At 37.6% G+C, this 12785-nt stretch overlaps 1 protein-coding gene across 1 annotated transcript; it reads right to left on the bottom strand.

The window, feature by feature from the left end:
- Positions 1-227: 227 nt before the first annotated feature.
- On the bottom strand, positions 228-9919 carry DYNAP (dynactin associated protein). Its single transcript, XM_010583082.1, has 9 exons — positions 9842-9919; positions 7866-8090; positions 5827-6033; positions 4374-4478; positions 3312-3465; positions 2042-2151; positions 1784-1897; positions 989-1135; positions 228-353 (listed from the first exon to the last, which is right to left on the bottom strand). The coding sequence occupies exons 1-9, from the start codon at positions 9917-9919 to the stop codon at positions 228-230; spliced, it is 1266 nt and encodes a 421-aa protein (XP_010581384.1).
- Between the last annotated feature and the right edge of the window lie 2866 nt (positions 9920-12785).

The raw sequence follows: 12785 nt of genomic DNA, 5'->3' as shown, positions 1-12785 counted from the left end.
AAAAGGCAATTGTAATGGTAGAAATTACTTTAATATATAACTAATCAAATTACATTGCACTATAAATAAAACATTATAAAAATACAGAAAGAAAACAACTTTTTATAATGAATAACCCCAGATTATTCTTTTTTTCTGAACATCTCTTCTGGATAAATAGCAAGAAAGGTACCAAAAAGTACTGGTAGAAACATGGTGATCTTGGAGCCATTAACTGCTAAGAGAGGTTATTTGCCTGATTTTTTGGCAGGCTTTGGGAACTTCTTAAACTCAGCCTGTTCCTTCCAAAAAAGCTGAGCGAGGATATGGTCTGCCGTTCCATGGAAGTAGTCATTCATTCGAAGAGTTTCCAGCTATGAAGAAAAAGACAATATTTTAAGAAGAATAATCACAGCTACCTGATCATTTTTACAATATTAATAATACGGAATATTAAAGTGCACCTCAAATCCAAGATGAAAATGAATTTATATAAAAGTATATAACTAATGACAAGTCTTACACTGGGCTATCAAGATCACTGGATATGTGTAACCTTAAATAAATACACCCTTGCCCTGACTCTTAGGATATAGACTTGTTTAAGTCGTACAGAGATCTCTGCCTTTTGTGGGTGCTCAGCTTGTAAAGACCCTGCCCAGTCCACCCAAGGACAAGCTCCCTCTCTCAAACACCAGCAGTACCTCATGCACAAACACGATCTGAATTCCACCTCTCTTATACACACATGCACACACACACGGGAGCATGTCACACCCTACCACGGACCTTTTTTTTGTCTTTCCCACCTCCTGTTTCCAATACAGAGTGATAGGTGTTGCATGCCAACCACTCACACCAGAAGGGAATTTTAACTGTCAGTGTACTTGACATATTCTTAGAATGTCTTTTGAAAGGTGTGCATTGAAGCATGAAGCATAAAGCTTACGTGCCTGAGAAAAACATAGTTGAACATTTTTTTTCTTCCCTTGCCCATATGAATTCTCACCTGGTTTCCTGTATTGTAGGCTAGAATCAAAAGCAAATCCTCATCACATAAGCTCTTGATATAATGTTGGGTTCCAACAGGGAAAAATATGACATCTCCAATGCCAATGTTGAAGTTGGCAGTGACTCCAGAGAGAATAACTCCAGCCTATTGCAAGTAAAGCAGCAATGTTCAACAACAATTTTCAGTGTGCTGTTACTGGATAAATACACAGTGACGGTCCCAGCACTGCACTGAAATCAGCTAGTGTAGCATCAGTGCTTTCACTGAGAATCCAGAAAGGTAGAGGGGTCCTAGGCAAATTCCTGAGTAAGAACATGGTAAGTCCTTACGTTATGGAGTCTCATCATTCCATCTCAATTATCTTTGCACTTCAAATTTGAACTGAGTGAAAAACATAATAAAATCTTGTACTCTAAACCTTAATACTCACTAAACTTTTTTCTATTTATCTGTTCCTCAGAGGTGCTAAATCAAAAGCATTGCTTTTCTATTTTGTACTCCCAGCATTCAGGAGAGTGGCAATTCCTGTAATGAGCATTTGTGATTTAGCTGAACAACTTAACAAGATGGACAAATTCTGCTCTTTGTATAACTCCACTTTGGCTAGACAAGCTTCCACAAATGTAACTGAGATCAAAATTTTATATGGAGAAGGAAAGTGTGGACACTGAAAGTTTTGTAATACTGCTAACTGTAGTGTTATTAATCAGGGCTGGGAATCAGTTATTAGATCTGTAATTGTTTTACAGCCAAAACTCCACTGACTTATCCCTCACCCACGTAACAAATTACCTGTCCACAGCCGCTAATGACATAACCCATCTCGTTAGCATTGAAGTGGAAGTGAGGCTGCCCCAGTCCATTGCTGAATATCCTGAGAGTTGCTAAGGTAAGGGTATTTTCATGCTGAAAAGCAGAACAAAAATGTTCAGAAAACCGTCAAAGTTTGTTATATCCCTCTTATACATGACAAAGCAGTGATGAACCCACAGAAACTGCATACTATGCCTTATGTTTATAAATCTATGGTATCCAATTAAAAGCACGTACCTTGTTCAGTGACTCACTAAAAATTTTTTCTGTTTCATTTAGTCCAGTGCCATTTATGCGGTAGCGAGCCCACTGGAAGATTCCTCCTGGAAAAGGATATTTTGCTGACCCTAAAACAAAGACAGCTAAATGAGCATTTCCAACAAGATTTGGTTAACATTGCTTATTAGTATATTGGCCAACTTCAAGTTATTATTATGCACTAAACTTGAAGCCTTGAATCTTATGAGGCTCTGGAACCAAAAAGAAAGCCCATTTAGCTTCTCTATCCTTCATGCACTAGACACTATGCAATCTCCTTTACCGTATTTTTCTGTAGTCAGATAATCATAATGAATAGCTCTGACTAGATTTTTTTCTATCCCAAATTGCTATCAATAACAATACACTTAAAGAACATGCTAACTTTCAGTACATTAATTCATATTAACCTTTATGGCACGGATTGTGTATCACAATATTTTGTAAAGTACTGCCAATGCAGAAGAACGTTTTGGTCCAAGTGTGAAGATTTTTGTCACACATCTATTTCTCATGACCTCTATCAGCTGTGTGTGGAGCTCTGACCTATATTTGCTTTTATAGCTTTTTGAATAGACTCTACTACTTGGAATTAAGTTTTGCCATCTATGTTTATTAGGCGCTCACTGATAATCACTAGATCTAGGCTATACAGAGGGATGTTTAATACAATTGTTGATAAATCAAACAGTGAATATGGTTCAATGCTGTTTATGAAGTTATATTTGTAAAAGAAAAGGCAGGACATAATTAGGTATCTGTTAAGTTGTTTATTCACTGATGTTTCTTATGCAGATGCAAGATATTCTAAGAAGGTCAGCACCAGTCACTCTCCAGCTAATCTGCTGCAGGGCTTCCTCGCCTGTTAGATTTTAATTTCTGAATGAAAAGTTTAGGTTATTGCTTAACTTAACTGTAGCAGGGAATACACCAGTCCTGTTTATAGACATAAGTAGAGAACCTTGAGCTGGGAAGTATTTAGTTCATGCCCTGCTGCTTACTGGCATTCTGCTTTCATATCTACTATTGCAGATAGAAACATTAAAATCAAAAGGGTAAACCACTTTGAGATAAGAATCGGGCAGTAATTAGATGTATTACCAATACATTTTTCATTTTATTTCCTTAAATTCTTATCATTTCTCTATCTACTTTTTAACTCCTGTTTCAGTGAATCGACTACGGATCCACTCCTCTCCCCCTCTAGAAACACAGAGAGCTCTTACGTACAAAGTTCCTAGATGTATACCTTTGAGATCGTAGAAGTACTGCCATACAAGTTTGTCTGGAGACTGCACATACGTAGCATTTTGTACAAGTTCATTTAAATTTGGTGGGAGGTTAATTGCTTGATCTTCTACTTGTTTCTTGAATGTTCTGATGAAGTTAACTCCACCTTGTGGCTGTGGAACACACAATGCATGTTAAGCTGACAGAGGCACACAGCAAACTGTGGATTTAAAATTTTGCTTCATTGAATATCCCACCTTAGTACCTGGTGGTAGACATTCTGCCTTGTGGACATACCTCATCTCTTTAATTGCCTCACCCTGTCAATACTCTGTTATGCTCCTTTGTTTTGCCCTTCCTTCTCAGTTACCACAGAGATTTGGAGCAGAAGGGAAACTCGATCAATCTCCCATCAGACTGTTTCAGGGTGGGAAGGTCTATCACAATTCTGTGATTTGAACATGCAGATTGCTCAGACTCAGCAGAAACTCTGTGGCCATACTCTTGCTCATGGGACATTGCCAACTAGTCTGTTCAAGTAAGATCTGTTTTAACAAGAAGATGGACTTATCTATAGTCTCCTATGAGATCTTCTCATACCACAGAACTCATCAAGGGGCTGTTGGGAAATTAACTTGGGGCTTCACTATGTTATTTTCCCTTACACCTTTGGAAATATGGAGGGCCCTCTGTGAACTGGGGATAAATGTGAAGAGTGGAGGAGAAAAAGTTTCTTGGAGAGGGCGTCATCATTTATTTCTCCTTGTGTATAAAGGAACACAGGGTGGCACAGTGTTACACAAAGGACATGTGTACACCCTTCCGCACCGATGGGACTAAAAAGAACAGCTGAGGTGGGAGGATCGTCTCCAAAAAATAGAGAGAGAGAGCCTGGACTGCCATGTTAACATGTAGATGACTAGATAGAGGCTGGCTATCCTATCATACAGACCTTTAATGCTCTAGCTGCTATATCCTCTGGGGTAGAGAAAAATGCGTCATCTACATCCAAGGTCTGAAGTTCTTCATGTGTTGTAAAAAACAGCAAGAACAGACAGTCTTCTGATCCTACATTCTTTACCCAATGCACAGTGTTTCTAGGGAAGAAGATCACTTGACCAGCCGTGACATTGTATGTGGTAACCACGCTGTCATCTGCACCAATTACTCCAATCCAGGCAGTACCCTGTAACATAATCAGAACTTAACAATCATAATGAAAATTTTCTCATTTAATCCATATGTGTCAAATCAATAATTCAAATAACCTGAAGGCTGTTAGGAAAAAACAGGACCTGATGCACTCTCTAACAAGCTTTTGTGAACTTAAGTCCAGAATAGCATTTTAAATGACAAAATTTTAGAAGGTTTAAGGAACACATGACAAATACAAATTGCTCACACTCAAACCATTTCTTATTAAAGAAGCTGTGAACAGCTATAAAGGAGTCATCTCTGACCAAAAACTGCTGGAGACAGGACCAGGTGTTTGTGGAATGCCTTACTCCAAGGAGGATCACCCATCCAGTTGGAGCTGTTCAGTTCTATGCTGATCAAAATATGAATAATTATGCTTAGAAATAAATTAATAACTGAGATCTAAGTACCTATGCTTCCAAAGAAAGATCATTTTGTTTTCAAATTAATATGCCACCTTGAATTCCTTATGGTGACTTTCTATTTATCTCATGTTCTTCATTTTTACAGATTTCAAATTTGACAGTCAGGTGAGATAGGGCATACATTTTCAAAGAAGATTTATTGGGGGGGGGCAGGGAAGAAGGAAGGGGTATTTGGTCTAGGAAAGAGAAGACTGTATGGGAATAAAAGAGTCTTCCACATACAAAAAGTTGTGAGAAAGCAAGCTGATCTGAGGGTCTCTACAGCCAATGGAGATAAACAAGGAGAAATTAGGATAGTTGTTTTTTTTTTTGCAATAAACAAAAATGTGGGTTTTGTACCAGCACAAACATTCCAATGGTTTCTGTGATGAAACATGGGAGACAACTATTTTTTGATTTTATAATAGCTCCTTTGTTGAAAATTTTTAAAAACTGAACAAAAGTATCAAATATGCTTTAGGTATTCTTATCCTGCATCAATACAGGGGATGGAGCCAGAGGCTTTCCTAAGAACCTTAACAGTCCTTCATCTCTGTGATTCTGCAATAGTTCTCTAATATAATTACTTTAATCATTGTAAGCACTTGGATAAGTACATAAAATTCTGTAACTTTCAGGTATCCAAAGTCTCCTCTGACTTCTGTTTTTATACTTCATTGGCAGCTACAGGTGTTTGGTCCTCTTGCAAGTAACAACATTCAACAGCCTATTTCAACTACCTCCATGTGAAAATTTTATTTCAAGCAAGAAAACTAATGTCATACATCAATTAATGGTAATTCTGCTTTTATTACCTGTTAACATTTGTATATAATGTATATGTAATTTTTTTTTACATGTGTACTTCTTCTATAGACGCATGACACTTTAAACTGCAAAACAATTGGGAAAGCTGAAATAATTAGATAATACCTGCAGCAGGTAGCCGTGTTCATTGGCATTAAAATGCCAATGGGGAGCCCGAAGCCCTTTGCTTTTGATCCGTAAGGTTCCAAAAGTCATTTTGGAGCCATGTTTATTGATACTTTTTCCAAATTCCATTTCTTCATCGCTTTGATATTCATTTACATTCTTCCTGAATCTTGCCCACTGAATTTCACCGCCTGGGTAGTTATATACCTGTAAAGTTAGTGAGAGTGGAGAATTGTATTAACTATGGATGGTGGTGACCAAAGAATCCTAAAATATTTTAGAAAATTCTTGGTCTGGGCAATACTGAAGGGACCTGTCCTTTTGGTCAGTGAGGATTCTCTCTGTATGTATTTTAGTCACTTTTCACAATCATTTATATACTTTCTCATGTCATGATGTAACAGTATCATTTCTATAAACGAGAGATAAACAGTGATATCAAGAACAAAATTATCTGCTCCTCTTTTTACGTCATTCTGGACTTTGATTTGGGGAAATCAGTTACACATATGCTTAAACTTTTAGATTCAAAACATTTAGAACATTTCCTGAGCAAGACATTTTCCTGAATTTCTATGGTTGCAAACTATTTGCACCTGAAAATATCCTTTCCCAATATTTGTAATGCCTCTAGAACATGTTTTGTCCATGAGAGAATCATCTTGCACTGATGCAGGGCATATTAAAAGGGTTGCTCTCCTCTTAAATACTTTTGTTTGCATTCTTAAAAACACTTTTTGTTTAAAAATTACTTACACAGTTAAATCTAACATGAAAAGGTACCAGAATGGCTGTTGTCAGTTTAAAGTGCCCTACTACCTAATCTATCCTTTTCCCTCTTTTGCTGAAAAGCAAAAATTAATCAGGAATTATTTTTTATATAAAGATATATTTAGAGGAAGGCATATGTCTTTAATTGCTCAAAGGATACATTTCTATAAGTATCAAAATACACCTAAACAAAACCTATATAATTCCTAGGGCTTCCTTACATTGTCAGTTAATTTTAGCTCACTGTCGTGGTTTAACCCCAGCCAGCAGCTAAGCACCACACAGCTGCTCACCCACACCCTCCCCCCCAGTGGGATGGGGGAGAGAATCAGAAAAAAAACCAGTAAAACTTGTGGATTGAGATGAGAACAGTTTAATAGAACAGAAAGGAAGAAACTAACAATGATAATAATAACCATATGAAAATGAAAATAATAATAATAAAAGGATTGGAATATACAAGTGATGCACAATGCAATTGCTCACCACTCGCCGACCGATGCCCAGTTAGTTCCCGAGTGGTGATCTCCCCCAGCCCCAGTCCCCCCAGTTTCTATACTGGGCATGATGCCATATGGTATGGAATACACTTTGGCCAGTTTGGGTCACTGCCCTGGCTGTGTCCCCTCCCAACTTGTTGTGCCCCTCCAGCCTTCTTGCTGGCTGGGCATGAGAAGCTGAAAAAATCCTTGACTTAGTCTAAACACTATTTCGGAACAACTGAAAACATCAGTGTTATCAACATTCTTCTCATACTGAACCCAAAACACAGCGCTGTACCAGCTACTAGGAAGACAGTTAGCTCTATCTCAGCCGAAACAAGAACACTCACTGAAACAAGATCATGGAGTTAATTTTTCTTCTTGCAGCATAATTTGTTTGAATCCAGTCCTAAGAACAAAAAGCTTAGTGTGCTACTCAGCTTAAATTAGAATTTGATCTTTCTGGTTTTGTTTATCAGAATTTCATACTCCATAATTTCAGAATCACACATAAAATGGTTGCCTTGTCTTGCAAGCCTGATTTGTTGGAGCAATTATTTAGCTCTCCAAGAGGCACTCCAGAGATCCATACCACTTCCAACATCTGTTATGAATTGGAGTGAAACACTGTCAGGAAGTTTGTGTCTCTCCCCATGGATTATAAAAGAAGTCTGGATAACAGCTTTAGGCTGATCACCTAATGCTTAAAAAATAGTTAGGTGAAATTAATTCATTAAACTTCTATATTTGATGCTAGAATATTATTGCACGAGATGAAAAATTTACCTTTGATTTCCCCAGATGATTCAGGAACTGGTATTTGATATCCACACTTTTTTCATCTGGTTTTGGGGAAGTTGCACCATCGTCTGTAACACCCGTCTCTTTCATAAAGGCAGTGTTTTTTACATAGACCAAGGACAGGGCCAGCACTCCTATTGTGGTGGTGATAATACAGGCCAATAGACAAACTAGAAAGACCTTCATTAGGGACCAGCTGCCCTTTCTTTCCTGAAATTAATAAAAACACCCCCAAATAGAAAAGGAAGCTTTATTAGATCTAACACACAGAAGAAAGTTTGTGATAGTTCTTTTGTAATCAAAACAGTATGCCTTTCAGAAACACAGGTATAGCCAAATTACTGGGCCCATTATAGGGAAACCTTATAGAGTATGTTATCAGATTGTTGCTGTCTGAGGGGTTATACAAATGCTTAAAGATTTTTTCATTGCTGTTTCTAATCTATATCACAAAACACTGAAGACCTGCAGCATCAACTCATGGCAAACCTTCATCTCTTGGGCAGAAACGCTGCCTCTGCTTTACGTCACATCTCACATAGCCCAGCTCCCTGTCAGTAGAGAAGACAGGCCAGAATGGGGAAATTTCATCTGTATGAACTGCTCTGGGCATCATTTCTTTACTGAAAATTTCCTTTGTGGACATTCAGACCTCTGGAGAAGGGTGAAGGGGAGAAGCAGCTGGGCACACAGAAGCACACAAATTCTTTATAGAAAGCCAAGGCACTTCTGGCACCATGAAGCATCACCTTGGTGAGGATATTCAGTGTTTCCTGTCCCTTAAACATTTTTGCTGCTGAAGTTGCAGCTTCAGACCAATAGAGACTGCATTCTCCGGCCCAAATTTTAAAACTACTGATTCTGGGTGCACAGTTTGATCTACCTTTAAAAGCCTGATTTTTCACATGGTAAGTGCCTGAAAATGAGGTATGAATGTTGATCACTTAAGCTAGGCAATCAAAAATGAAAAAAATGAAGATTACTTGCTGATTTTAACAAAATTACCTTTTTCATTGATCTCTTTGACAAAAGCTCTTTACAAATACATTTCTCTTGGCAGCAGAAAAGTGCTCAAAATATCACCCTATTCTATTCAGTAATAATCTTTTCTTCAGTTCAAATGACTCCCTTTTTAAAGTTTGTGTTCAATTAAATATCACAACAGTAGTACTCAGACCACAAAGTCTCATCAGAGAACAAGGCTTTATAGTTAAATGCATTTGAAATCCCCGTTTTCCAGATTTGAAGGACCTTTAATTTACAGCATTTTCACAGCAGTGGCACCCATTCAAGAATTATTTTTAAAGTCAAAAGAATGCTGTACATATTACATAATAATAACTAATACAGAACATTCAACCTCAGCACAACTGTGTGGAGTGAGTTGTGCCGTGAGGAAATCACTAGCCTTGGTATATTTATAGCCAAGAAGCAGCACTGTACTGACTGCAAACAAATACAGTGGCTGACGAGCGATACGCCAACTGTTATTGCATGAGTTAATTCAAATCCCGAGAAGCAAAAACTTTAATGGGAAAATTACAGAGAATTACTTTTCTCAAAGGCAAAAAAAAAAAAAAAAAAGATGAAACAGTACTCTAATGTGTAACTCAGTAGAGATACTAACCATTACCACAAGATGAGCTTTTAAGTAGTGCTTTCTGTTAAAATCTATGGGGAATCCTCCAAAGATAATTACTTTGTCCAGTAGTCAGAGGATAAAGAATTCAGCTATTAGCTTAAGTGGGGCCAGGCAATTATGTCTCACAGTTCAGATCCTAGCTAGTGCACATGGAACTATGCATTTTCAGACCTTAGCAACTGAAGCCCTTTACAGCTTTTATTTTCCTCAGGACCTTCTTAATAGTATAGGATTAGGTCATGTTGCAAAATAAGGGTTTAATCTTCAGACTGACTTTTAATAATGTTTTGCTAGCACTGTAAAAGAAAATGACTGGTACCTCTTTCTTTGGCCACTCTTCTCCTTTTGAAGAACTTTGTAGGCTCTCTCCATGCATTTCAAATGCCTGGTTATCCATTTAGTAAAGCTGAAATAGATTAGTACACAGAAGACAAGAAAAACATTGAAACAAAAGGATGTTAATTCTGATATATGCTCAGTTATGTTACAGAGCTTAGGGAAGTGACTCATCTTCTGCATGGTAACACTAATGGCATTTAGTGCAGTACCATTGTGCAGAAATGTGACGCAATGCAAAAACCTATTCTTCACTAAACTACAACAGAAAGGTCTGACAATTTCTGCATTCAGATTTAACATTACTCATGTATCACATGATGCCTAAGACACAACATGACAATGAGATAGAGTCTGAACCATCAAATACTTGGGGGAAAAAAAGCCAGAGGTCATCTGATTTCTTCACCTATCCTAAGGACCCAATATATTTAAATTACAGTTTTGGCTGGTTGTGTAATCTACTTCTACAACCACAAAAATAGTTGAGGTTCCAGAACTTCTTTGGCAACCCATTTCCCCGCTTACATGTTATTATTGTTAAAAAGGTTTTCACAAGCCTAAATCGCTCTTGCTGCAACAGAACTGTTGTATGTTACCCTCCTGCAGTGGACCTAACTACACAGGAAAGGTCCTACTAGCTGAGACCAACAGTACATCCAGCCCAGTGTTTTTTCTCCAGCAGGACTTTAGGAAATGATAAGGGAGAGCATAACCTGGCTACTGTTTCCAGGTTACACCTTTCATACTTTACAGGCATACGTAACTGTTGAATGAGAGATGCTAGAGGGAACAGCCTCTTCCCTTTAGATTTCATTCTATGAAGAACTCCATGACTTTGCCTAAGTCTTTTCTGAACCTGCTGATACTCCCTGACATCCTAAGTTTACCGCTTGCAGGTTAAAACAAAGAGCACTTCACAGTCCTAAACAGATCTCCTACTAGCTCCTTTAAGGCCTCCTATCTTTCTGTATTGTGGGATTAGAGCAACATCAAACACGTTCCCCTCTCCAAGCTGAAGGTCCGAGCCTTTTTAGTCTCTCCCTATTAGGCAGCTGTTCTAGCTCCAGGATCATTTCAGTCACTCTCCTCTGGATCTTCTCTAACTCCACTACATTATGAAAATAAAGAATAGCAATAGATTTCATTGTCTCCAAGTACTGTTTTCCACCCATCTTCATGCTTCCCCAAAAATAATTTAATATAGACTATGATTCCTTGTTTTGAAGCACACAAGTGTTAAATGTTGCTACCCAGTCATAAAAAGGAAACTAGGTTTGTGTAATACACAGTGTTTGTAACGACTTCTCTCTCCCCCACCCGCTCCCGCCGCCCCCAATTTTCTTGAGATACTCCATGTCTGATTATGTACTTCTGAACTTCTAGGAAACTGAGGTTAAGCTTATTGCCCTATAATTCTTCGGTATCATTTGCTGACTTTTTGTGAAAGGTTACTTTGCTAGTCCCATTTCTAGACCATGATGGGACTGCACTGCGGTCTAAACATTACCGATAGCTTCAGCCATTTCTCTAAGAGCTTAGTGTTAATGCCGGTAGGTGTAGTCCATTGAACACCAGTAGCTTGCGTAAGAGCTATTAATCATGTTTTCCCTGTGGTAACCTGAGCTTTATCCACACCCCATTGCCATTGATGTTTTAAGTAAACATTATACCTTCACTGACATCATTTATTATTCTCTACAGGGAGGTCATGGACCAAAATTTTCCTTGGTCCTCCCTTATATCAGTAAAGGACTTGTTGGTTACATAAGCAATAAGGAACTTTGGGGATATTTTATTATTTTTCACAGCTCTTCCTCCTTGTCTCTCATTTTTGTGCTTTGGACTTTCCAAAATGCACAAAAGTCCAAGCTGACTCATCTTCAGGGACAATTCTAACTATTTCCATTATGCTTCCTTCTTGAAGACCATTGATGTCTACAAGACATATTACATTTATTTTAACTGTTCCATACTAGGATATCCTGCAACTATATCTTAAATATATGTATTTTTATGAACTGCCAAACTTCCGAGCACCTTTTTCCTAGACTTTTTTCAGAAGATTTTGCAAACAAATCTTTGAATTTCTTGTAGTTGCTTTTTTCTATTTTTCCTCTTTTCCATTCTAAAAAACTTGAAAACCTTGTAAGAAAATTCTTGTATTAACCTTCACTTTCTGTATCAAAACCTGACATCATCCTAGTCTAAAAATACCCTGGATACTTCGTATTCAATTTATTTTAACCAACAAATATTTGGTTAAGTAGTAATTCCTCAAGGCAAATTATTCTGTCAGTTGTTTACAAAAACGTTCTTCCCATTTTATCCTTCTTGGTTGGTGGTCTTAATGGTAGGTCCTCAACATAATAGCAGTCAGGCTTTTTTCTCCTTTAATTATCGTAAAGATACTTTTAACAGATTATGTCCCTCTATATCCTTCTAGACTTTAATACAAAACTAAATATTCATAGAGAAAGATGTCTTCCCTCCCCTTTTCTTCAGGAGCCACCTCCAGTTTTTTTCTGTATTAATTCATTAACAAATGAAATATCCCACCAAGTAAACATTTATGTTGCCTAAATCACAACTTTATATAGAACCTTGTACATTCTTCCATTTAGTTTCCATATAGCCTGCAGTAGTATAGACATCTTAAATGTTAAGCAGACATATTCACTATCCTGTTTTCCGTATTGCTTCAATCCTTTTTATAAAAACCCTATATCCACAGTTACTATGCCTCTGGTCACCTTTCCACTGGTAACACATTCTTTTGTCATCAGTCCCCATTAATTCTGGTTTAAAGCCTTTCTTCCTAAGTTGGCAAGTCTAAACTTAAAGCGGCATTTATTTTTCCTTATGAGATAGAGCTCATCTCTCCTCAGTAGTCATTTCTTTTCTGTTCTGAAAGAGCTGTGAAAGCT

The sequence above is a fragment of the Haliaeetus leucocephalus genome, unplaced genomic scaffold, assembly GCF_000737465.1.
Source record: "Haliaeetus leucocephalus isolate CR32 unplaced genomic scaffold, Haliaeetus_leucocephalus-4.0 Scaffold866, whole genome shotgun sequence".
NCBI classification, from domain to species: domain Eukaryota; kingdom Metazoa; phylum Chordata; class Aves; order Accipitriformes; family Accipitridae; genus Haliaeetus; species Haliaeetus leucocephalus.
The sequence above is the reverse complement of the archived record's forward strand: the minus strand, read 5'-3'. Positions and strand labels throughout refer to the sequence as shown.

Coding starts and splice junctions, on each gene's coding strand:
- DYNAP (XM_010583082.1), bottom strand. CDS start 9,919: ATGGATAACCAGGCATTTGAAATGCATGGAGAGAGCCTACAAAGTTCT. Junction 3,466..4,373: donor CTAGAAACACTGTGCATTGG/GTAAAGAATGTA, acceptor TGTGTTCCACAG/CCACAAGGTGGAGTTAACTT. Junction 1,136..1,783: donor TCATTAGCGGCTGTGGACAG/GTAATTTGTTAC, acceptor TACTTGCAATAG/GCTGGAGTTATTCTCTCTGG.